Source organism: Lissotriton helveticus, chromosome 7, assembly GCF_964261635.1.
Source record: "Lissotriton helveticus chromosome 7, aLisHel1.1, whole genome shotgun sequence".
In the NCBI taxonomy this organism is placed as follows: domain Eukaryota; kingdom Metazoa; phylum Chordata; class Amphibia; order Caudata; family Salamandridae; genus Lissotriton; species Lissotriton helveticus.
The window spans coordinates 46,623,361-46,646,478 of record NC_136068.1 but is presented as its reverse complement, the minus strand read 5'-3'; the positions used below and the strand labels follow the sequence as shown (position 1 = coordinate 46,646,478).

Below are 23,118 nucleotides of genomic sequence, written 5' to 3'. Positions count from 1 at the left end.
GATCTACAACAATGTGAAATTGATTTAGACGACCGGCAAATAAAGGTTACGCAGATTTATGTTCACCCTTTACCTTCATAAACAGTGAAACTTACTATGCAAATTTTGACACCAACATTGTTCCATTGCAGAATCCAGATGTAACACCCCGTGTAGGTTACTACAGAGACCCTATACCTCTGGAAGGCATGGTAACTATGAAGATCTCCTTCAAAGAGACAAGTACTGTAGGGAAGGTTTACGTTGCGATGTAAGTATCAAATCTTCTAGGCTGGGCTCATCAAAGGAATCAAGTTGGATCCCACTGCTGAAGTGCCTGTTCAGCTGGTTGAAAGATTGGTGTGTGGTATGGAATTGGTGAACGGGTTTCCAGAGGTTTTTACTGACAAGTTTGGGTGTTTCCAGACGTTTCAACATAGAATACAATTAAAGGGTAATGCTAAACTAATTGCACACAAATTAAGTATAATTCCATTCATGATAAGAGAACTGTTAAATAAGTGTTAGGGAAATTGTCAAAACAAGGGGTAATTGAGACTATTGAGAGTGCAGAAGGGATCACACCCATAGTTATTACCTCAAAATCCATTGGGAAGGTTATCAAATTATGTATTGATTTGAGGGAGCTCAATGCAAACATCCTTTACCAAACAAACTATTTATTGAGTTTGGTGGGGAAGGTGGACTATTTCACAGAAATTGATTTATGTTTTGCATATCATCAGGTGGAATTACACCAAGACAGTAGACCTCTACTGTCATTCATAACTCCTTGGTGCCTTTACATACTGCAGGATGCTGTTTCGCCTTGCATCTGTGGCTGCAGTTTTCTAGAAAGTCATGCAGTAAGTGCTAAAATGTGTTGATAATGTTTAGTCCTTCTAGGAGGCATTGTTGTTATATAGAAGTACAGAGATAAAACATTACATTACTCTCAGTTTTGAATAAGCTGAAGGGGGTAGGACTTACTTTGAGAAAAGTGGTGTAGGGCTTTTGGAATATTGGGTCAATGGCTGTCATTTGAAAAAGGCTTTGAAGGATATGATTTGGTCCTACCATGCAACTCCCCAGTTAGCCACAGGAACTTCACCTTTTCGGTCTGTAAAAGGGAGAAATCCTGGCACTAAACTCAGCCCACAGTGGATAGTAGGAAATAGTGCTAAGCGGGTTGACACAAGGGGAGTCATGGAAAGAATTCTAACTCACTAAGAGAAATATGTGATTAATTATAATGACAAATTCAAAGAATAGTGAGCTCTGGAGTATGTAAATATTCTGCACCCAGAGAAATTTGAAAAATGTGGTAGTATTAGACGATGAGCAAACTTGGAGCATGGACAAGATTATAAGGGACAACTGTGTGGATATTGTGGGAGAAGATGAAGACGGTAGTAACAATGGTTCTCAGGTTAAGGGTCACAATGATTTCCCACACAGTAATAGTTTACCACGTAAGTTTTATAGGAAACCTGGATGGCACAAAGACTATGTCATGTACTAATTCCTACATATGAATTTTCCACTTGTGAAGAGAGGAACATTGTCTTAACTTTCCAATTTCCTTTCAGGAAACCTGCATTGGAAAGACTAGTATGTACCAAGTTCTAATTTCTTACAATTTCAGAAACTAGATGGAGGATCATTCTTATTAATTTCTAGTTCCTTTCTCTGACTATGGGAAGGAGATGTGGTATATTTTAGTAAAATATATTTGGTATATTAATTACTTATTGCAGTGCTTTTAATTCACATGTTGGTTTGTCCCTCTTTTCCCTTTTCCTTTCCCCTTGCCCTTGAGAACGGTGTGTCCAACTACCGGTGTCGGCAATCCGTTTGTTGTAAACCACAGTGCCTGTGGGTCATGGATGTTGTGCTGTATAAATAGTATATTACTTACCAGGTATTCCTTGTTATTTATGTTACTTTCCCAGGCAGGGAAAAGGCATAATTGATATTCAAGAGACTGGAAGGAGTGAACCAGACACTGAAGTAAAGAGAAAGGAGACCAACTCCACTGTATAAATTCAATTAGGTCCTTTATGATACACAGAGCTGTTGATTAGTTTCCCAGGAGTTGCTGTTTGGTGGATGGTAGGGGGAAGGGTGGGCCTCTAGTTCCTGCTATGAGGGTGTAGGGTCTTTTAGAAGAGGAGCAGTCCTTTGTCTCTTCCTTATTACTGCCAGGTGTGGATATTAATAGCCAGGTAAGCCTGTACAGTGTGGGGTTCCTCAGGGCACGTCCTTGAGCCCCACACTTTTTAACATCTATGTGGCCCCACTTGCCAAGCTAGTAAGATCGTTCGGGCTGGAAGTTCTGTCATACGCTGACGACACCCAGATTATGGTCTCCCTCTCTCAATCTGTGAACATCACGGCCCTTAATTTCAGAAACTGCATGGAAGCAGTTGCATGCTGGATGATTAAGAACTTCCTGAAATTAAATGGGGAGAAAACCGAAGTCCTTATCTTCGGAGGCAAACAGGAGACCTGGACGATGGACTGGTGGCCTTCTGCTCTCGGAGCCTGCCCCATGCCCTCCCAATCTGCCCGCAACCTGGGTGTAATCTTGGACACCACGCTCTCCTTTGACAAGCAAGTCAGTAGGACGGTCTCAACCTGTTGTGGTGTTATAAGAATCTTGAGAAAAATCACACACTACCTTTCCCCCGAAGCACGTAAACAGGTCACAGTGGCTCTTATCTCCTCAAGGTTGGATTACTGCAACGCACTATATTTAGGTATAAATATTAGGTTGATCCAACGCCTACAAATAGTGCAAAATGCGGCAGCCAGGTTTGTTGTTGATGCCCCTAGATGTTTATCTGGTTCCTCAATTAGGAAAGATTTGCACTGGCTCCCTATGCAGGCCAGGATAAATTTCAAGGTTCTATGCCTTACTCATTGTGCTCTGCATGGGTCTGGAGCCGAGTATATCAGGTCCCTGGTGTCCTTCTATGCTCCGGGTAGGGCTCTTCGTTCTGCCAATAAGAACCTTTTGTCTGTCCCCCGAGTCGCTAAGGCTAGATGGGGAGGGAGGGACTTCTTCTCCCTCACTCCAAGACTGTGGAATATGCTTCCTGCCGAGCTCAGGGGCCAAACTTCCCTTGCCCCCTTCCGCAAAGCATTAAAGACCTCGCTCTTTTTAGAAGCCTACCTGTAGTCGGCGCACTTCCCTAAACACGTAAACAGTTGTACCATCTTTATGCGCCTTGATGCCCTTGGGCTAAGTTGCGCTTTTTATAAATCCTCACTCACTCACTCACTCACTCACTCAGGTACAGACTGCTCGTACCTCTTTGCGTCTTTGTTGTGGGTGTCAAGGGCGCACAATCAGTCTGCCCAACTGAAACTGGAATGGACATTACCCCAGGGCAGCCGGTGTACCACTGATTAAGACTGTGGTAGCTGTGGGGCTAAGTTCCCTATGTCAGAGTAGTCCCTGTCACCCCAGACGGAAAAGTCTGAAACCTGGGGTGCCCACCCCAGGGTAACACCCCAACCAGCATTCATACAAGATGGGCTGACTGTAATATGCTGCACCAAAGTAATAAACAGCTGTCTCAGAGCACTCTGTGCCAAAGCGCTGCCTGATTGCTGTGGCTTTAGAGATCTACGCACCTTATTGGTCTTAGCTGTCATGCTCAAAACTCTTGAAAGCTTCTAAGCTGCCACTAGAGCCCTGCACCCATAGAACAATACTGTGAGATCACCATCTCCTTAGGAGGCCCTATTGCAATGCACCAAAGCACAGGAACGGAGTCTGCTGAGACGGGGAGGTCTGAATGCTGTTGAAATCACTATGGAACAGAAGGGAGCCTCCCTCAGAAACCAGTCACAACAATCTTCTTGATCTTCCTGAGTGACCTGCAACTTCCTGGCCTAAAATGTTCAGCCGCATGACCTAACCCTGGCCCAGAACATCTCTGGTGAGCCAAACTGTGTGCAAGACGGTAAGGGTCGTGGACTTGGGTCAGCGGACTCGATAATTCTCGCTTCGGTGCTTACTCTAATCAGGGGTTCCACTCGGCAACTCTGGGCATTAGCTTGCCTAATCTCCACAACGGCCCCACCAATTCCGGGGATGCCTGGCTCCACCTTGGGGACTCCCAGCAAGGGACCATCCCACAGGGAAAGGCAGGACGGGTTCCCCAGAGTTATACAGCGCCGGGACGCCCCGTTGCTGGGGCAGCTGTGCGCTTTACAAGTATACTACATTTACAAGTATACTACATTTAAGCAGAAGGTCTATCACAGCCCTCTGCCATACAGAGGAGCATGTGAAAGACTATATGAATGCCCCAAATTAGAAAACGTCTATATACTAATAAAGGGGAGGAGAAGCACCTACAGTAGTGACTATGCCATCAGGGCCTATATTGTTAAAGAATGAGAGGAGGGAACAGTGCATAGGGGAGCATATTGAACTAGCAAGTTACATAGGGCATCTTTGATAATATTGAGGTTTTGTAGTATTGTGCATTACTGTAGAATAAGGTTCTTTCATATTCTAATAGAAAAACACTTGGCTGGGCAAACAGGTTATTGTGCTGCTAGGGCACACAGTTGAATTTGGTGTCTGCTGGCCTCCCACCATTAACCTCTTTGAGAAACCCATTACTGCTTCACTACCATGAAGAGACAAGTTCTGAATGAGTTGTACTTGACCATGTTTTACACAGCCATAGCAGGACAGATCCCAGAACGTTAGAGTAAATTACCTCACCCCCTACTGCTGTTGCCTATTAGACCCTACCTGCCCCGTAGCCCCTGAATGGGGTCTGAGCCCCCTGTTATGCTGTTGGGTCATAATGACATATTGAGTTGTACTTGCACTTTAGCTTTAAACATCTTAAGCTAAAGCGCAGAGGCCATAATTGCATAAAAAGTAAAGAAATAGAAAAAAAATCTCCATGTTTTCCATTTCTTTACTTTTGAAGCAATCACGGCACCCGCAGCACCCGGCGAAGAAGCTGAAGATCTGGTGAATAAGTAGAAGAAAGAAAAGTGCAGCTGCCATTTTTTCCTATTGGTTTAATTTTGTTACAATTGCGGCATCCGCGCTTTAGCTTTAAACATCTTAAGCTTTAAACATCTTAAGCTTTAAACATCTTAAGCTAAAAGGTGGGTGCTACGACTGCTTAAACTCGAGTGTCGTGATTGATTGCAATGCAATAGCTCTTGCATTACTGAAAGTTTGAGTTATTGGCATTGCATTAGCATTAGCAACGCCAATAGCTCAAACTTCAGTAATTCGAGACCTATTGAATTGCAAATACTTGTTATTGAATTCTAAGAACTTGTTGGAAAGGTCTTGTGAGGGGTTGATGTTGCTGGAAGCAACAGAAACAGCTGTGAAATCGTTGATGATGGCGAAGGTTTCCTTGCTGCTGGTAGTACTCGAATTGATGTGATTTGCAAGAACTGTATGCTTGCTATTGCGCATCAGCTGGTGGTAGCGTCCATGGTCTGATTTAAAGATGCCTTTATCTGCAGTGTCGTGGCTTGTTCTTCATTTGCACTCCAGTTGCTTGCAGGAGAATTTCATCAGTCTGAGTTCCTCTTTATACCAGCTGGCCTGTGGTTGGGGTCTTGCCGTTAGGTTGCACTGGAGGGTAGGCTAGGGTTTTGGTCCATGCAGTGATCCAGCCGTTAACGTTCTTAATGGCTTCTTGCACGCTTCTGGTGTGCATGGGCTGGCATACCTCAGAATTGGCCTAGCACTGGAAGCTCACATTTTGGTAGGGTATGTGATAGAAGTGGAGAATGGGTTGCCTTATTCTTTTGAACATGCCCTGTTGGCATATGAGGTCTAAGAGCTTGGCCCAAGGAGTGATAGACCTTTACTGTCAACCCTATAAGAGATCTGGAATATACTGTGTAATTAAAGGAACACTTTGAAGTATACTTTGCATTTAGTAATGATTGACATACAAAGAGGGATGTCCTATGAATGCTTCTAAGTGAGTTTGCTGAAGAAAATGCAATGTGCTACAGGATGACTGACATCAAAGGCACAAACTCACATGGCAAAGGCGCTCGACCTTGGACCTGGGGATCTGGGTTCGAGTCTCGGTAACTACGCCAAAAACCTCCTGTGATTCTGGGCAAATCACTTAATCTCCCTGTTGGACCCGGCCTCGTGGCGTGGTCCTACCCCTCCCGCATGGCGGGCCCGGGACGACATCGGCCCTCCATCGAACCGCTGTCGGCCCCCCTGGCACGACCCTCCACGAACTCTCAACGAGAGCAGCCACCCTGGCAATCCACGGCTCTCCCCCCTGGAACGCGGAGAACCCTACTCGCCCCACCGCTGCAGGTCCGGCTACTACTCCGGACCACCAATTCAGGCCCGTCTCCATCTTGGGCCCATCCTGTCCCGAGCACGTGGCCTCAGCCCAACCCCGGCCACGGCCCCAGCGAAGCCCCGACATCGAGGCACCAAGATCCACCCAGGTGGTAGAGTGGCCACTCGACGGATCTAAGAGGAGGGGAGTTTCGATGGCCCTCCAGCCGTCCCCGGACGCCTGGTATCGATCGCCCTCCGGTCTCCCTGGGCGCTGGCTCCACCCCCCTGCTGGGTGTCTCGACACCCCCATCCCGGCCCCTCTGGCCCCCAGGCGCGAGGGTCCGGACATCAAAGGACTCCAGTCCTATATCTGGGCTAGCCCTGGATTAGGACGGCAGTTGTATCCTGGAGTCGAGAGCCCTGCTGAGGCTGTCGCGGCTGACCCCGAGAAGAACTCACTACCTTGAACGCTGAAACCATCTTGGAGCCCTGCTGGCGCTGCCGCGGCCCAACCACGCTGAAACCATCTTTGGAGACCTGCTGGCGCTGCCGCGGCCCAACCTCGCTGAAACCATCTTTGGAGTCCTGCTGGCGCTGCCGCGGCCCAACCTCGCTGAAACCCTCTTTGAAGTCCTGCTGGCGCTGCCGCGGCCCAACCTCGCTGAAACCATCTTCGGAGCCTGCTGGCGCTACCGCGGCCTAGCCTCGCTGAAACCATCTTTGGAGCCTGCTGGCGCTGCCGCGGTCCATCTTCGCTGAAACCACCTTTGGAGCCCTGCTGGCGCTGCCGCGGCTCGACCTTGCGGAACCCCCCAGCTCGAGGTTTGAGAGCTGTGCGCAGGTTATCCGTGTACCCCTCCGGTACTGAGACTGTCCCGCTACCCCCTGTTCCCTGTTACTAAGACTTTATGGATCCCTCGATCCGCTTGTACATATTGCAGAGGATAATCAACCTTTTATTACTGATAAAGCCTAAGAAACTATCCTCTTATGTGGTGTCCAATTGTAGTGGTGTGATTGCTCTGCTGTTACGATTATAGGAGAGGAACCTCACCCAGGAGGCCTCTCGACAACGCTCGGCCACTTCCCGAAGGAGGGGTGGACCTAGGGGTGGTCAGTCAGACATCTTCTGCCTCCCCCCGGATCGCCTTTCTAACACTCCCCGTGCCTAAAATGAAAGTGTGTCCTCATGTAACGTAACTGGCGCTATGTAAAGCGCTCTGAAACCTGATCGGTTCGGGTCTAGTTCCGCTATATAAAACTCTGCAAAAAAAAAATAAAAAAACTCATGGTATGATGATTGAAAGAGCAAATAATTATTCAATCAAATTCACAAGACACTACTCTACACTGTTCTGTTTCGCGCCACAAATACTTTTTCTCACCTATGTCAGGTAAAATTAGTCTAAGCTGAGGGATGTTTAATGTATTATGATTTTGGGGAGGGATAATGAGTCATCATTGACCCAAAGCTTCTAGTATTAGAACAAAAACAACTTGCAAAGTCCGTGTTTAACATTAGAAGGCAGAAGTATATAAAGCGCGCGATCTACAGTAGCATAACATACAAACAATGTGTTATACACAATGGGACAGCTTCATTAATATTGGTATATATTGATTTCTATCCACTCTGGGAAATAGATGGAGGAGGCAATAACAGAAGACAGCTATTGAGGGCTGAATTGGCGCTTACTTGCACCTCTCTGCAGCACCTTTGTGACAAAGGAGTAGTGAGAGATACTATTATGAAAGCAACATGAACAGTGGTCCTAACGTAAGTTGAACACTTTTAATAGTTATACACCTATAGACGGATGGCCGTCCTTAATATACATGCAGAGAATTATACTGTCGTTCTATCAACACAAGATAAAGAACCTATAGCCTCATGGATAAAGACCAGCACAACCACAAACTAAAATGCCATTCAAAGAAAGGAAAGTGAGAAAGAATGAGTCATCATTTCTGATTTCTTCTTGAAGGGTCCACACAATGTAAGTTTGCTATACGAAGTAGCCCTGAGAGCAACGGGCATAGCATTATTCTGCTTACGTTTTGTTGTTTAGGGATGTCACTAAAATATAGTGCCTTCTTCCTTTGTGCATGGATTAAAGGTACAGGGTACAGAAGCATGGTGTAGGTCGGATTTAATATTTATATACAATGTAGAAAATCTGGAAATGTTCAAATCATATTTGATATTTTGGTAGTGTTTAATTCCTTCACTGATTGGTAAAGTGGCTGGCTAATAACAATCTTGGCCAATATGTGCTATTTCATTTGCCCACAGGAACAAAAAAGTAGTAAAACTCCTTTATACATGAGCCCCCTTTCAAACAAGTCAGTATTGAGAGCAGGTGACCTGTCGAACACCTCAAGCTTTAAGTGTTCAATGCAAGGTGTAGTGACATGTACCTATTAAAAGAGTACTCTCATCATTCAGCATGCATAATTTGATACATAGCTGTACTACCAAAAAGAGATGTACTAGCCATATTCACAAGAGAACTTGTGAAAGCATAACAAGACTGTATGGTAGGAAACTCAAGGTCATCCATGTATGATGATGTAGACGTGTGTTTAGCCTCTGGAGCATGATGGCGTAGCATCTGCACAAAGTGATACACAAGTTGAGAAGCAACCATGAGACTAGCGAGGAACTACTGAAGAAGTGGAATAACCAGTAGCTGATTTAGAAGACGCAGACAATAGAAAAAAAGAAGTCCAGACACTTCACTGTTCAAGAATATTAATGAAATTAAAATCTTCTTTATTAACGTAGATACTGGTTCTGAAAACCAAGAGGGTAAGCTTCAACCCTGTCCCAGCATCAATCAACAAGGGCTTTCTACAAGTAGCCCCAATGGATTTTTTATTTTTTTAAATTTATTTATTTCACTTATATAGCGCAACAGCTACCCAACAAAGGGTTTCCCGGCGCTAGTGATTCAATGGTAAGTTACAGGACAAGGCATTTTCAGATGATGGACCAGCATGTGGAGTTAGATCCCTTTAGATCTGATACCCATGTCACTGGAAAAATAACAAGCTGTATCAAGACATTTCCAAGCCTACTTTAGGTTTGCTTTAGTTAAAAGACATGGGGCCAGATGTAGGTGGCCCAATACTGGTCAGTAACGGCCGAAATTACAAATTCTGTAATTTACCGATTCGGTATTTTAAGGAATCTACTGGCAGATGCATCAACGAAAATACCTCCCGGTAAAACACCGATTCGGTAAAACAGGCCGATACCAAACGCAAAACCAGAAAATGCTATGCATCAAACAATAAATCGGAAAAAAATAAAGAATCGGTAAATTACCGAATCACTAAACAGACAATCGGAATTACCGAACCCCAAAACTGACTTCGGAAATACCGAATCGCTATTAACGAACCGCAATGGTATGCATGAAAAGTCGCTAATACCGAAAATCCCTAAAATCGCTATTTAGCATGAGCAAAATAAGGGGAATCACAATCAGGAGGTAAAGTTAACTGAAGGACTGAAAAAAAAATTCTAACCCCAAAAGCAGGTGCTGACAATCAGTAACCCTTCATAAATGCCCTGGGAAACCCCACATGTCAACCAAAATGGCTGCCCTCTACGTGCTTGCTAGGAGGAGGAGGAGGAGGATCAACGCCCAGGCCCAGCGCAGGAGGATGATACAGGACAGGATCTTCAGGGTGCGCATCACTTTGCTGGGGCAGACCGAGGAACAGGTGTACGACAAGTATAGACTCAACCGTGCCATGATAATGTGCCTAATAGCAGACCTGGAACCATTACTGCAGCACGAGACCCGTAGGACCAACGCCATACCAGCCCATGTGCAGGTACTATGCTGCCTGCACCTGCTTGTGTCTGGAAGTTTCCAGGGGGTAATAGCTGAGACTGGAGGCGTGTCGCAAAGTGCTTTATCACGATTCTTCCACCGGTTCCTAGAGGCCATGCTGACATTAATTAATCGCCACATCACCTTCCCCACAACCCCCCAGCAGCTGACCCGCACCAAACGGGAATTCTACCAGGTCGCACAATTCCCCCATGTCATCGGCTGTGTTGACTGCACGCATGTCCCCATCTGTCCTCCATCAGCCACCGAATACATATTCCGCAACCGGAAGTCATATCATTCTATCAATGTGCAGGTGGTGTGCAATGCCAAGTACATAATTACGGACCTTGTAGCCCAATTCCCCGGGAGCACACACGATGCCTACATATTCCGTCACTGTGGCCTCCACAGGCGCCTGATCAACGGTGAATTCGGAGAGGGACACCTACTAGGTACATATAGATGCATCATCGTACTCTCCAACCACTCCATCCCCACATGTATATTTTCATTCATGCTGATTACCATTCTCTCCCCATCCTGCAGGTGACAGCGCATACGCATTGCGTGAATATCTCCTCACTCCCTATCTCAACCCAGCTACACCCCAAGAGCAACGCTACAACAGAGCACACATCAGCACCAGGAATGTGGTTGAGCGGACATTTGGCATCCTCAAGAGCCGCTTCCGAATACTGCACAAGACTGGAGGTGCCTTGCAGTATGACCCAGTGACCTGCTGCCAGATCATTGCTGTGTGTGCCATCCTGCACAACATCGCCACACGCAGGGGGATACCCATAGAGGTGGACGGAGAGGATGAACTACGTGCACAGCAACCCCCCCAACACCGACAGGCGCCTGTGCCTAACACAGCTGAAGGGCAAAGGAGGCGGACATACATCACACGGAATCATTTCTGAGACAGGTAAGAGAGTGACTTGACAACAGGATCAGTTTTGCAAGGGTTTAATGGGCATGGACACCTGACTGGTGCAGAAATACGTAACACAAACATGCTGCTGCTGCAGTTAAAGTCAAACTAAAATTGTCCCTTCTCAGAACGGGTGATGCGTGCGGCACCTTAGTCTGGCCATGGTTACGTCATCAAGGACAGTGTGACTTTGCCACAAGTTCACTTCCGTTTGCCGCGTACCCCCAGTCTCTTGTCCTGTGACTCCTCGGCTTCTACACAATGGGAGTCAGTGGCAGTTGCATTGCGGCCACTGCGCCTCCTCCCGCTGGACTCCGACAGGGAGACGCTGCTGACACTGGAGGCTGCCGCACTCCCCTCTTCTGCTCCCAGACTGCTGACACTGGCTGACCCAGGCCGCAGTTGCTCCACTGCAGTGGTCACCCTATCATGGGCCTTTGCCACATCCCCACAATAATGACCTAGGTCCACTTGCAGGGACACGGACCTGCGGGACAGAACAGCCGAGCTGTTGCACAGCTTATTAATGGCCTTGTTAGTTGTATTCACTGCCAGCATGATCTGCCTGTGACGCCGGCGCTCACTCTGTTGGCCTGCGACCACGGCACGTGTCAGTTCTTGCAGGCAAAGCTTGATTTCATTGTTGCCGGCAGCTACGGCAGTGGTGTGCTCACGCACAGCGTCAGTCATGTTGCCTAGTTTGTTGCAAAGTTTGGTCATGGAGAGTTTCATGGCACCCATGTGTCTCCCCTGCAGGCGCTGGACACGTAGCATCCTGGTCTCCACAACTCCGTACCCTTCGGACAGATCGACTGGTCTTGCAGCAGCCCGACCCGGGGGCACAACCCTCTGCCTGATGCGCTGTCGTGCTGCAGTTTGGCTGGTTGGAGTGACGACAGCCTGCCGTGGAACATTTGGGTGTGCTGAACTGTGATTCGACTCCATCACGGGCAGGGAGGGAACATCTGCTCTGCGGCTCTGCGGAGTGGCCCGCACTGGTGGTGGTGGTGTCTTGGACCGCGAGGATGGTGGTGGTGGTGTCTTAGACCGCGAGGATGGTGGTGGTGGTGGTGGTGTCTTGGACCGCAGGGATGGTGGAGGTTTTGTCCGCTGTGGTGGTGAAGGGGAGGACATGGCTTCAGCTCCCTGTGAGCACTCCGCATCTGACAACACTGGCGTCTCTGAGATGACGAGGCGGGCACTGTCGTCAGAATCAATGGGGGATGCATCTGTGTGTGAAACAGTGCATAGTTATTATCATGGTATAGTATGTGACAATAGCTGTGGCATCTCACAATAAATTACTTTTTCTGACTGACATTTGGCCCTTTGCTGCTGTATTCATCTCTGGGCTCTGGCATGCACCCGTTCATGTATTGACTACACCTCCCATGGTGCAACACAGTGGTGAAGGTATGTGTTTAGGGCAACGCTACATGTGCACTTGGTATGGCATGGGGCATTGGGCAGGGACTTAGTATGCGCTGCATTGTTACGCTGCCATGCTTCTTACCTTGTCCTCCTTCCGCAGCACCAGAGGTGTCCAGACGTGTGACCCCCACAACAGCTTCCGGTTCTATGGTGGACTCCACTAGATCCTCCAGGGCTGTGTTAGGCGTCGTGTGGCGCCGCGGCCAGGGCGACTGACGCTGGAATCTGGGGACCACGGTTCGATCCCCGGCTCCGGCGGCAGGTTAGCCCAGCACCATGTGACTCTGGGCAATAGCTCGCTTAATCTTCCCGACGGCCCCCAGCGCCTAGAGACCCTTACGGGTGATTGTGCGCTTTACAAATGTGGACTTTACTTTACTTTACATTGGATGTGCCCCCTCCTGTGCCAGCAGAATCCCTGACCCTCTGCGCTATCTTCTCCTTGGCCCTCTTACGCAGGTCGTACCAGCGTTTTTTTAGGTCGTCGATGCTGCGGTGGGTGACTCCGCAGGCATTTACCTTGTCCTTGATGCGCAGCCAAATCTTTCGTTTTTCTGCCTCTGGCACCTTCAGCGACAACTTCCCAAACAGTCGGTCATTGTTGCTGGTCACACACTCTATTAGGATTTCCAGCTCCTTATCAGAAAACTTGCGTTTTCGCTTTCGGGGTGCGTCCTTTCCCGGCTGGGGGGCCTCCTTCTCCATCTTGTCCTGCTTGCCTTGTCCTGGTTGCTACTGGTTCTGTCAGGGTCCTCAGCTCCTGTGCTCTGCCTCCTCCTCTGTGCTACTCGGAACACTGAATGCAGCGTGGCTGTCCTACTTCCTGGTTGTGATGTCATCGGCCTGCTTCCGAGGCGTCGCGTAAATTTACCGTTTTCGCTATTATCGAATTCGCTAATACCGGATTCACTAATACCGATTCGGTATTAGCTAACTCGGTATTTGCTACTCTCGCTGGCGTACTTTCGCTATTTAATAGCGATTTTTACCGAATCGGTAATTTTTACCGATTAGTTTGATGCATCGCGGTTTGCATGTCCTTAATAGCGATTCGTTATTTTTCGCTATTACCGACATGTATTACCGATTGTTGATGCATATGCCCACTAATCGATTCCTTAAACTACAGAATCGGTAAATTACCGAATTTGCAATGTAGGGAGCACTCAAATGAGTGCTTTTCCCATTTTAGGATTAGTTATTTACCACCAACTGGTAAATAATGAAAACCTTTGAAAATGCAAATCAGTGCATTTTCAACTGTGCACTGTGCACTGTGCAAACATACATGCCCACATACATCTGCACACAAGCACGATTCAGGGGTGCAACAGGGTGTCAAATTGGCACCCTGCCACCCTTGATTGTGTTCCCCTTTTACCAAATCGGTATTTAGCGATTTGGTAATTCCCATTCATTCCTATGGGCCTGGAGGCCCATAGGGATGAATGGGAAATACCGAATCGGTAAATACTGATAATACAGAATGATTACCTACATCCAATTTACCGATTCTAAAATACCGAAATGGTAAAATTCGGTATTTTAGAATCGGTAAATCTGAATTACCTACATCTGGCCCTGGGTCACATTAGGCTCCCATTTAAAAGGGCACATGATAATTTTAGTGCACAAGCCTTGCACAGTCTTGTTTTCATTCTGTTTCAGAAAATTGTTTAAAATTCAGCTGTAATCCATGCTCCCTCTTGCATCGAGCAAAAAAATGTTCCTCTTCTTCCCCAGAACAGGATGTTTTTATGTTGAAACAATCAAGGCAGCTTAGCTGAACCTCTATAAACATGTTGATGGCATATAGGTGTAAAGCAGCTTATTGTTTTCTCTCATGTTGTTCATTAATACATTGTGTCACTTATTCTTTGCAATAAAATATGTGCATTGCTAGCCAATAGAAATCACACGGAAGTAGGTGCTAATAGTATGATTGGTTGCTATGTAAGTATTAATTTAGTACTGCCAATTCACATATTATTTTTCTAAGAAAATTCTGTGCTTTCTTTGTCTAGAACATTATATAAACCATACTATTTGGGGAGGAGCCAGATTCTATTGCTTGGATTGGACTTTGAAGGCTAAATTATGGCAGATCATGCTAATTCTCTTGATTGATTCATTGTTTTGGTTTTCTGTAATTATTATTTTGATATTTGAATAAATGAACAGTACTGTGATTGCTTCCTTTCTGTTATTAGCTGAATATATAATACCAGGATTCTCCATTTCATGCAACTTTAATTAGATATGTTTGAGCATCAACACCACCCTCTAAATTGAGGGGCCGATTACAATTGCAGTGGGACTGCCACCATCAGGCCATCGATGGCAATCCTACCGCATTTGACCCCTGCAGGACCGCCCACCGCATTAGGATGTGGCGGGCGGAGGCATGTGGAGGAAGGACTGTCCGCATCGCATCAGGCCCATCGGAGGGACTGCAATCCCAACAATGGTGGTGGTGCGTGCTCAGGCACCACCATAGGGATTACTATGTCACTTTTCGCCATCCGTTTTATGGTGGCTAACCCGTCATAAGGGAAGGGGAAAGTGACTGTGGATGCCCCAAGGGGACCCCGTTCCCCTCTGCGCTATTGGACTTGGGGGCTCCTATGGTGCCCCCTAGACATCCCTGCACCATGGGCCTGCCACATAGTTCAGGGATGTTTAAAATGTGTTGTTTATTTGGCCTGTGCTGCAGAGCGTAGCACACACCGCAATACAAATTATACAAATTGCGACCCCCATGAAGGCAGTCGTATCCAAATGCGGCCAGCTGGGCCTCTAACTCCTATTCGGGTCAGTCATGCTTCTGCGTCGGTGTCAGGCAGACAGAAGTCCATCAGACATCATAATCAGGTCCCACTGCGAGTGAATGTGTCACCCCTGCAAAGTCCATGTCTAAGAGGGATGTATTTGGCAAGTCAGTGCTCTTGCCGCACACCTGGCTCCTGTGTTTCTAAGGATAGCAACAGTACTTACAGGATACCTTGATTGTTGGCCACACCCCAGAAGTTTTTTTTTTTTTTTACAATTCATTGACAGACTCAATATGAGAGACATGCTGTTTAAGCGATATAATTTGCTTTTTGCAAGGAGTTTAACAGTGGAGGTAGAAATTAAGTGCAGAGTTCAGGATGGTGATTAAGACTAGCTTGTCTCAAAACTTATGCAAAATTCACACCCATTCTTGTGTGTGTTCTACAATTGCCCCAGTATTGGAACTTTCATAGATTCCCATTCTTTTGTATCATTCCCCGTCGTCGGAATGGGAGTCTCGGTAACAAAATAACATAGCAATAGGTACAAAAGGGAAATAAAAAAGCCTAGGCCTCAGTCCCTTTAGTAGCATATCCACCTCTTTTTGTAAAAGAGACCAAACTAGGCATCATCCAATCAGAAGAGCCTCACCCCATAGAACCCTCCTGAAGGAACCTCAGAGCCTTAGATTTCTTACCGCACGTTGTGCTTAGGGAGTCTCCTTTGAGCTCTGCTCAATCTCTACTCTTTCAGAAGTTTTTCTTCAGGATTTCTCTTCAAAATTGTTAGCTGTCCCTTCCAGGATGTCTGATAAGGAAAAGAAGAAGGCCCTTTTCAAGCCATGTTTTACCTCTGGCAAGAAAAGATTATTTGTTGAGGATAAGCATAAAGATTGCATCTACTGCCTCTATCCTAATCATAAGGCTGCGGACTAGTCCGCAAGATATGCTGCACCTTTTCAACCAAGACCCTCCGGGATCGTGAGGGTAGGCTTCTTACATGGGTCCAGAAGTTGAAGTCCAGAAAAGGCACAGTCTCCAGTGACAGTGAGGACTCTTCAACAGCGTCATCGACTAGAACGTTAGTCAAAAGGGGAAGGGGTTCCCCTTCTCCTTCTGTGGAGCATCCTTCTAAGGCCTCAAAAAAGACCCCCGGAGAGTCTGAGAGCCAAGGTCCAGTCGAATCTCCTCACCATGGTGAAAAGGAGAGGGTAGGACCATCTACGCCTTCTTCGGATATGAAGACTGATCCAGCCTTCAAAAAACCCTCTTCTCAGTCTTCCGGAAAGTCTGACAGAAGTTCCATGTCGTCGACGATGAAGGCGACGTCGACGAAGGCTCCGTCGACGAGGGATTTGTAGCCTAAGCTTAAAATGGTACAGTCGACGGGCCAATCAACATCGACGGGATTGTCGTCGACGACAGTGACGTCGACGAAGATGTCGACGACGACAGCGACGACGAAGTGTTCGTCGAACGGTGGTGGCGACGTCAAGGGCTTCGACGACGACAACATTGACGACGACGACGGCAGGAGTGTCGACGGTCTCGTCGTCGACGGCATCGACGACGCCCATCTCGTCGTCAAGTGTTCTTTCGTCGACGAGACCTATTCCGTAGACGAAGCCGACAACGGCAGTATTATCAGCACCAGTGTCGATGGGATCGACGACGGTTTTATCGCCGGAGAAAAGAATTACGATTTCTATGACCAGGATTACACCGGACATGACATCTCCTAGGAGAGTTACCCCCTTGCCTCCAGCTCTACTTTTTGAGGAGTATGAGGATGAATCAGAGGATGACGATCAGGACTCATATGGCTATGCAAACAGTCCATCCCAGCTTCTGGTTAAATGCCAAGAAATGGATTCTGATGGAGAGTACAACCAGGAATGTGGTTATCATCATCTTCTGCCCAGACACAACAGTACTCGAGACAAGTCATGGTGTCTGTACCATAATCTTTCTTGCAGGACCTTCACAACATGCTGCAGGATTACAAGTCTAGATGTTCACAACCTGCTGCTGTTCCAATTGCGCAGGCCGTGCCTGTCCCTGCGACTCTAGCAATGGCTGCTCCCGAATTGCCGGCCCAGGTGTCATCTCAGCCACAGACACCGGTTACACAGGAGCCTTCAATACCATTGGACGTCCATGATGATTCCTCGGATGAGGATCAAACTTTGATGACAGTACGGATCAAGGTACAGAATGGGATGATTATGTCATCCCAGACCCAGCATCTCCATGTCCAGATCCGGTGGACTCCCCACCAGCGGATATAGGGGGGTTTCATAAGCTAATGGAGAGAGCGGCCGGCAGATTCAAACGATCAATGCCTTTGGTTGCCACTGAATGTTATTAATATGATTTTATTAACCTTATAAGAAGACAACAAGATCTATCCCTATTGTCCAGCATCTTTGGGATGAAAGCCTTAAGGCAATGAAGAATCCAGCGACGGTGGTCCCTGTACTACCGCGCCTCGACAAAAAATACAAAGTGCCTGAGGATGGTCCGGCGTCTTTGACGGGACACCCAAGACCGGACTTGGTAATTTCACAGGAGGCACAAAGGAAGTCACACAACCCCTCAGCTCCTTTGACAACTCCTCCAGATAAAGAGGGCAGGAGGTTAGACAACGCCAGGAAAAGGTTCTCTTCAATGGCGAGTCTTCTAGTGCGGGCAGCAAATGCCTTGGCGATATTGGGCAGATACGATCGCCAACTATGGTGTGATGTTTCGCCATACTTGGATCAACTTCCTACAGAGTCACAGACAGAAGCAAAAAAGGTTTTGCAAGAAGGAGAGGCAACTTCAATGGAAATCATAGACTGTGCCATGGACATTGCCACAACGGCTTTTCGTTCTTTGGCTGGGGATGCAGTCCTTCGTCGACAGGGATGGCTTAGGGCAACTTGGTTTAGACCCGAAATCCAAAATAAGATCCTGGTTCTACCTTTTGATGGAGAGGCATTATTTGTAAAATTGATAGATGACACTCACCAAAATATTAAAAAGGATACTGAGACTGCTAAGTCTCTGGGTACGCTTCAGTACCGTAAAGCTCCTTTTAGAGGCTCAAGAGGCAGAGGTACCACTTATAGAGGCTCTTATCAGCAGCAAAGGTACTCATCATATGGCTCCGGTTCGCAACAGTACCGCCAACCTTATAGGCAAAGGCAAGGCCAGTCCTCGAATTTCTCAAGACCTAATAACAGAGGGAAGCAGGCTCGCCAAGGATGTGATACGTCCAAGAGACAATAGCGGCCTCCTGGCTCTTCCTACTGTACCCACCTCCGCAAGATCATCAGTAGGAGGCAGGGTGTCACAATACCTTCGGAATTGGTCCAAGATAACATCAGACCATTGGGTGCTAAACATCATTCGAAAGGGCCATACTTTGGAATTCACACAAATCCCACCATCCAAGCCCCCTGCTGCCATTCCATCAAAACATCTGCGTCTTCTGCGTCTCAAAGTTCATCAAATGCTCCTGAAGGGTGCTATAGAGCCGGTCCTCTCCGCCCAAAGGGGAAAAGGATTCTATTCCAGGTTCTTCCTGGTAAGGAAGACCCTAGAGGAATGGCGCCCCATTTTAGATCTCAGGGAGCTCAACACCTATCTCATCTCCCTGTCTTTCCGGATGGTCTCTCTTCAAGACATTCTACGTCTCATAAATCCAGGGGATTTCATGGCCACGCTCGATCTCGAAGATGCGTACTTTCATGTGCGATTCACCCAGCACACAGAAGGTTTCTACGATTTACAGTAGCCAAGAGCCACTTTTAATTCAGGGTTTTACCCTTTGGTCTTCGCTCAGCCCCGAGGATCTTCACAAAGGTGCTGGCACCAGTAGCAGCGTTTCTACGGAGGAATCATTTTCAGGTCTTCCCTTACCTGGACGATTGGTTGCTGAAGGCTCCGTCCAGGGAGGCAGCGAGGGAGCGAGGCAGCGAGGGAAGCGGTCGAAGCATGTACAAACCTGTTTCAGGTCTCACTTTAAACAAAGAAAAGTAATCTCTGGTTCCGTCCAGGACAGCACGCTTCCTGGGAGCCATCTTGGACTCGAATCTCAACAAAGCTTTCCCAACCTTGGAGAGGCAGGTAAAACTGCAGACCATGGCGCTATACTTACAAAGAAGAAGGTGTCTTTCAGTACGCCGCTACAAATCTCTTCTGGGGGTAATTTCTTCATGCATTCCTCTAATTCCACACTGCAGATTGAGGATGCGTCCTCTTCAGGAGCAACTGGACATCCAATGGAAACAGATTCACGGGTCGTTCGACGACAGGGTAACCATCACCTTGGCAATGAAAAAAGCGGCTTTGTGGTGGACAAAGCAGGAAAACTTGTCCCAAGGTCTATCCTTCGTAAGCGATCCGTCTCCTCAAGTGGTGACGATGGATGCATTGTTGGATGGTTGGGGAGCAGTACTGCAGGACCTGCATGTCAGTGGCCATTGGTCTCCTCAGAACCGTCAACTCCACATCAATCTCTTGGAGCTCAGAGCAACCAAACTGGCTCTTCAAGCTCTTCTCCCTCGCCTAAGAGGTTCAAATGTTCTCATCCGGACGGACACCACCACAGCCATGCATTACGTAAACAAAGAAGGGGGAACCAGGTCTCTCCCGTTGTCTCAGGAAGCTCAGGAAATCTGGGAATGGGCGATCCTTCATGGGATGTCACTACAGGCAGAACACCTGCCAGGGATTTTAAACGAGAATGCCGACAGACTAAGCAGATTATCAGGCACGAGTGGGAACTGAACCAGCGGGTTCTGGATGAGGTCTTTCAACAGTGGGGCAATCCTTCAATAGATCTTTTTTCCACACCGACCAACAAGAAATGACGGTCTTATGCAAGCAGGCTTCACCACCGAGGATCATTGGGGAATGCACTTTCGATAGCCTGGTCAAGGACATTTGTCTATGCCTTCCCCCCCATTCCACTGATCCCAAGGCTTATCAGGAAGATCAAGACAGAACCATGCAAGATGATCTTGATAGCCCCTGCTTGGCCGAGACAGTTCTGTTTCACGGAACTCCATCTGTTCTCGCTGGCTCCTCCTCTTCCCTTGCGGACCATTCCAGACCTTCTCACAATATCCGAGGGGCAAATTTGGCATCCAGATCCAGAGTCATTGCACCTTACAGCATGGCTCCTGAACAGCGGGAAGTTATGAATCCTCCCATCTCTAATGAAATAAAAGAAGTTCTCTCCCAGGCTAGAGCCCCTTCCACGAACAAGACTTACCGTCTCAAATGGAAGAGATTTTGCATTTGGTGCAGAAAAGAGGGTGTTGACCCCTTTTCTTCAGAACTTCTACCTTATCTTTTGTCCTTGGCTAAGACGGGGCTGGTCCATTCATCCATAAAAATTCTTTTGGCAGCGATTTCTAGGTACAGACGTTCTGAGTCTGGACCTTCTCTTTGGTCTTCCAGGATAGTTAAACAGTTTCTCAAAGGATTGTTCCATGTCTATTTCCCGGTGAGGTCTCCGCCTCCAACTTGGCAATTGAATTTGGTCCTCACCCAGATCATGAACGGCCCGTTTGAACCAATACATCGATCACACATGAGATTTCTTTCATGGAAATTGGCTCTCCTTCTTGCCCTCACATCAGCAAGACGAATTGGGGAGTTGCAGGATCTCACAATCCAAGAGCTGTTTCTCCAATTCAAAAGGAATACAGTAATCTTGAGAACTAATCCAAAGTTCATATCCAAGGTGCCCTCAGACTTCCACTTAAATGAGCTGGTTATTCTTAAAACTCTTTCCTCACCCTACTACACCAGCGGAGAGGTCACTGCATTCTCTGGATGTACAACGGTGCTTAAAATTCTATTTAGATCGCACCATAGGATTCCGTAAATCCTCCCAATTGTTCATTGCTTTTGGTGGTCCTTGCAAGGGCCTTCCCCTATCAAAACATGGTATTGAAAGGTGGATTACGAGTGCCATTCTGCATTGCCATACTGCAGCCGGTAAGCCACTGACCAGCAGAGTTAGAGCGCATTCCACAAGATCAGTGGCTTCTTCAACAGCTCTCTTCGCGGGAGTGCACATCAAAGACATTTGCAGAGCTGCGACTTGGAGCAGCGAGCATACCTTTACAAAGCGTAACTGCTTGGAATCCTTGTAACAGTAGGACACGGCCATGGGCCAGGCGGTCCTGAGGAACCTCTTCCATTAATTGGTGAGCTTTCCTTTTCTATCCCACCTTCCTTTATTCTGCACATTTTGTATCTTCATGTATTGATGGCTATTGCAATGTATATTTATGCCACAAAATGTGTTGTTTATTGCTAACTGCTTGCTACTCTGATACAAAAGCATGGGAATCTATGAAAGTTCCAATACAGGGGCAAGAAAGCAAGTTACTTACCTGTAACCTTGGTTCCCCAGTATTGGTAACTTTCATAGATTCCAATGCGCCCACCCACCTCCCCGAGGAAAGCTCAGCCTTCAGCAAATATGGTGACTGTTACACAACGGCTACGAAAATCTGAAGCTCTGAGGTTCCTTCAGGAGGGTTCTATGGGGTGAGGCTCTTCTGATTGGCAGATGCCTAGTTTGGTCTCTTTTACAAAAATAGGCGGATATGCTACAAAAGGGACTGAGACCTAGGCCTTTTTTTTTCTCGTTTGTACTTACTGCTATGTTATTTTGTTACCGAGACTCCCATTCCGACGACGGGGAATGATACAAAAGCATGGGAATCTATGAAAGTTACCAATACTGGGGAACCAAAGTTACAGGTAAGTAACTTGTTTTCTTCTTATTTAGTGGAACTGGACATTTTGGAGGTTTTTTTATTCTTACTCCTCCTTGTGAGTCAGATATGTATCCCCATTACTACAAAGAGAGAAAGAAACAAAAGATTTTGTGAATCACTGTTGGCTGCTGACATTACCTTGAGCATGTCCTGGTAATGGTGGTCTTTGTCTTTGAAGGAGCGCTTCATGAAGATATCGAGGGCTTCTTGCTCACACTTCCCACGCGCATCAGAGAGCTCTTTGACTGCTGCCGGGAACTTCACCAGCTCCTCCATCTGGGTCTTGTAGTGTTCCTCAGCATCCTGCATGGCTGCCTCATTTTCACTTTTGGCCATTGAGAGAACTGCATTCTCAATACAAGGAGCCCCTCCATTTGCAATGGTTGTCACGTAGTTCTTGACCAAGATGCCGAACTCTAAAAACACAAGAACCAATGTAAGTTGAAAGCAGCTGTTACAAGTGTCATATAAAGGGTGCCATGTCAGAACTGTGGAACCCCATTAGCAGCTGCTGCACCCATTGCTTCTCAGGGCTAACATGAGAGATGAAAGAGTTGAGGCTCAATGCAGTGTGTGCATCAAGGAGCCCACTCTCCTGGTACAGAACAGCAAGGCCACCCTTCACCTTATATGCATAAGTGTCCCCCCTACATTGTGAACGACTGTGAGTAATCTGCGGTGAAAGAGTCTAGGTGAGCACTCCTACAACCTGCGATTGGTCATATTGTTAGAAGTGTCCTAAAATGAATTGTTGACAATTAGTATCTCCTAGCAACAAGAAGATGGAGTAAGATGGCCCATCACCTGAATAAAAGAATTAGTGAGTACCAGCCAAATAGAAGCCTATGGTCTAGTAAAGCTGGTTTGATACTTGCTTCTCGTCTCCAAAAAATAAACTCAGTGGTGCTTCTTTCTTGGTACGCTCGGCCAAAATATGAAATCACCTGCCCTCAGCGACTCCTTGAAAGCGTATCTCTTTAGCCAGTAAATCATCATCTACTATCCCACCTTTTCATATTATAGTGCTGGTACACTCTTGAGCAGCTGGTAGCGCTCTACACGTACATTC

At 47.0% G+C, this 23,118-nt stretch overlaps 1 protein-coding gene across 2 annotated transcripts in view; it reads right to left on the bottom strand.

The window, feature by feature from the left end:
- The window catches only part of LOC144767992 (guanylate-binding protein 3-like), a 189,427-nt gene that overhangs the window by 83,735 nt on the left and 82,574 nt on the right, over positions 1–23,118 (bottom strand). For both annotated transcript variants that reach the window (XR_013598409.1, XM_078651382.1), the window contains exon 7: positions 22,188–22,465. Coding sequence is in view for 1 of the 2 variants with exons in the window: in XM_078651382.1 (XP_078507508.1) it covers positions 22,188–22,465 (278 nt within the window). In the remaining variant the exon portion in view is untranslated. The remainder of the gene's footprint in view (positions 1–22,187; positions 22,466–23,118) is intronic.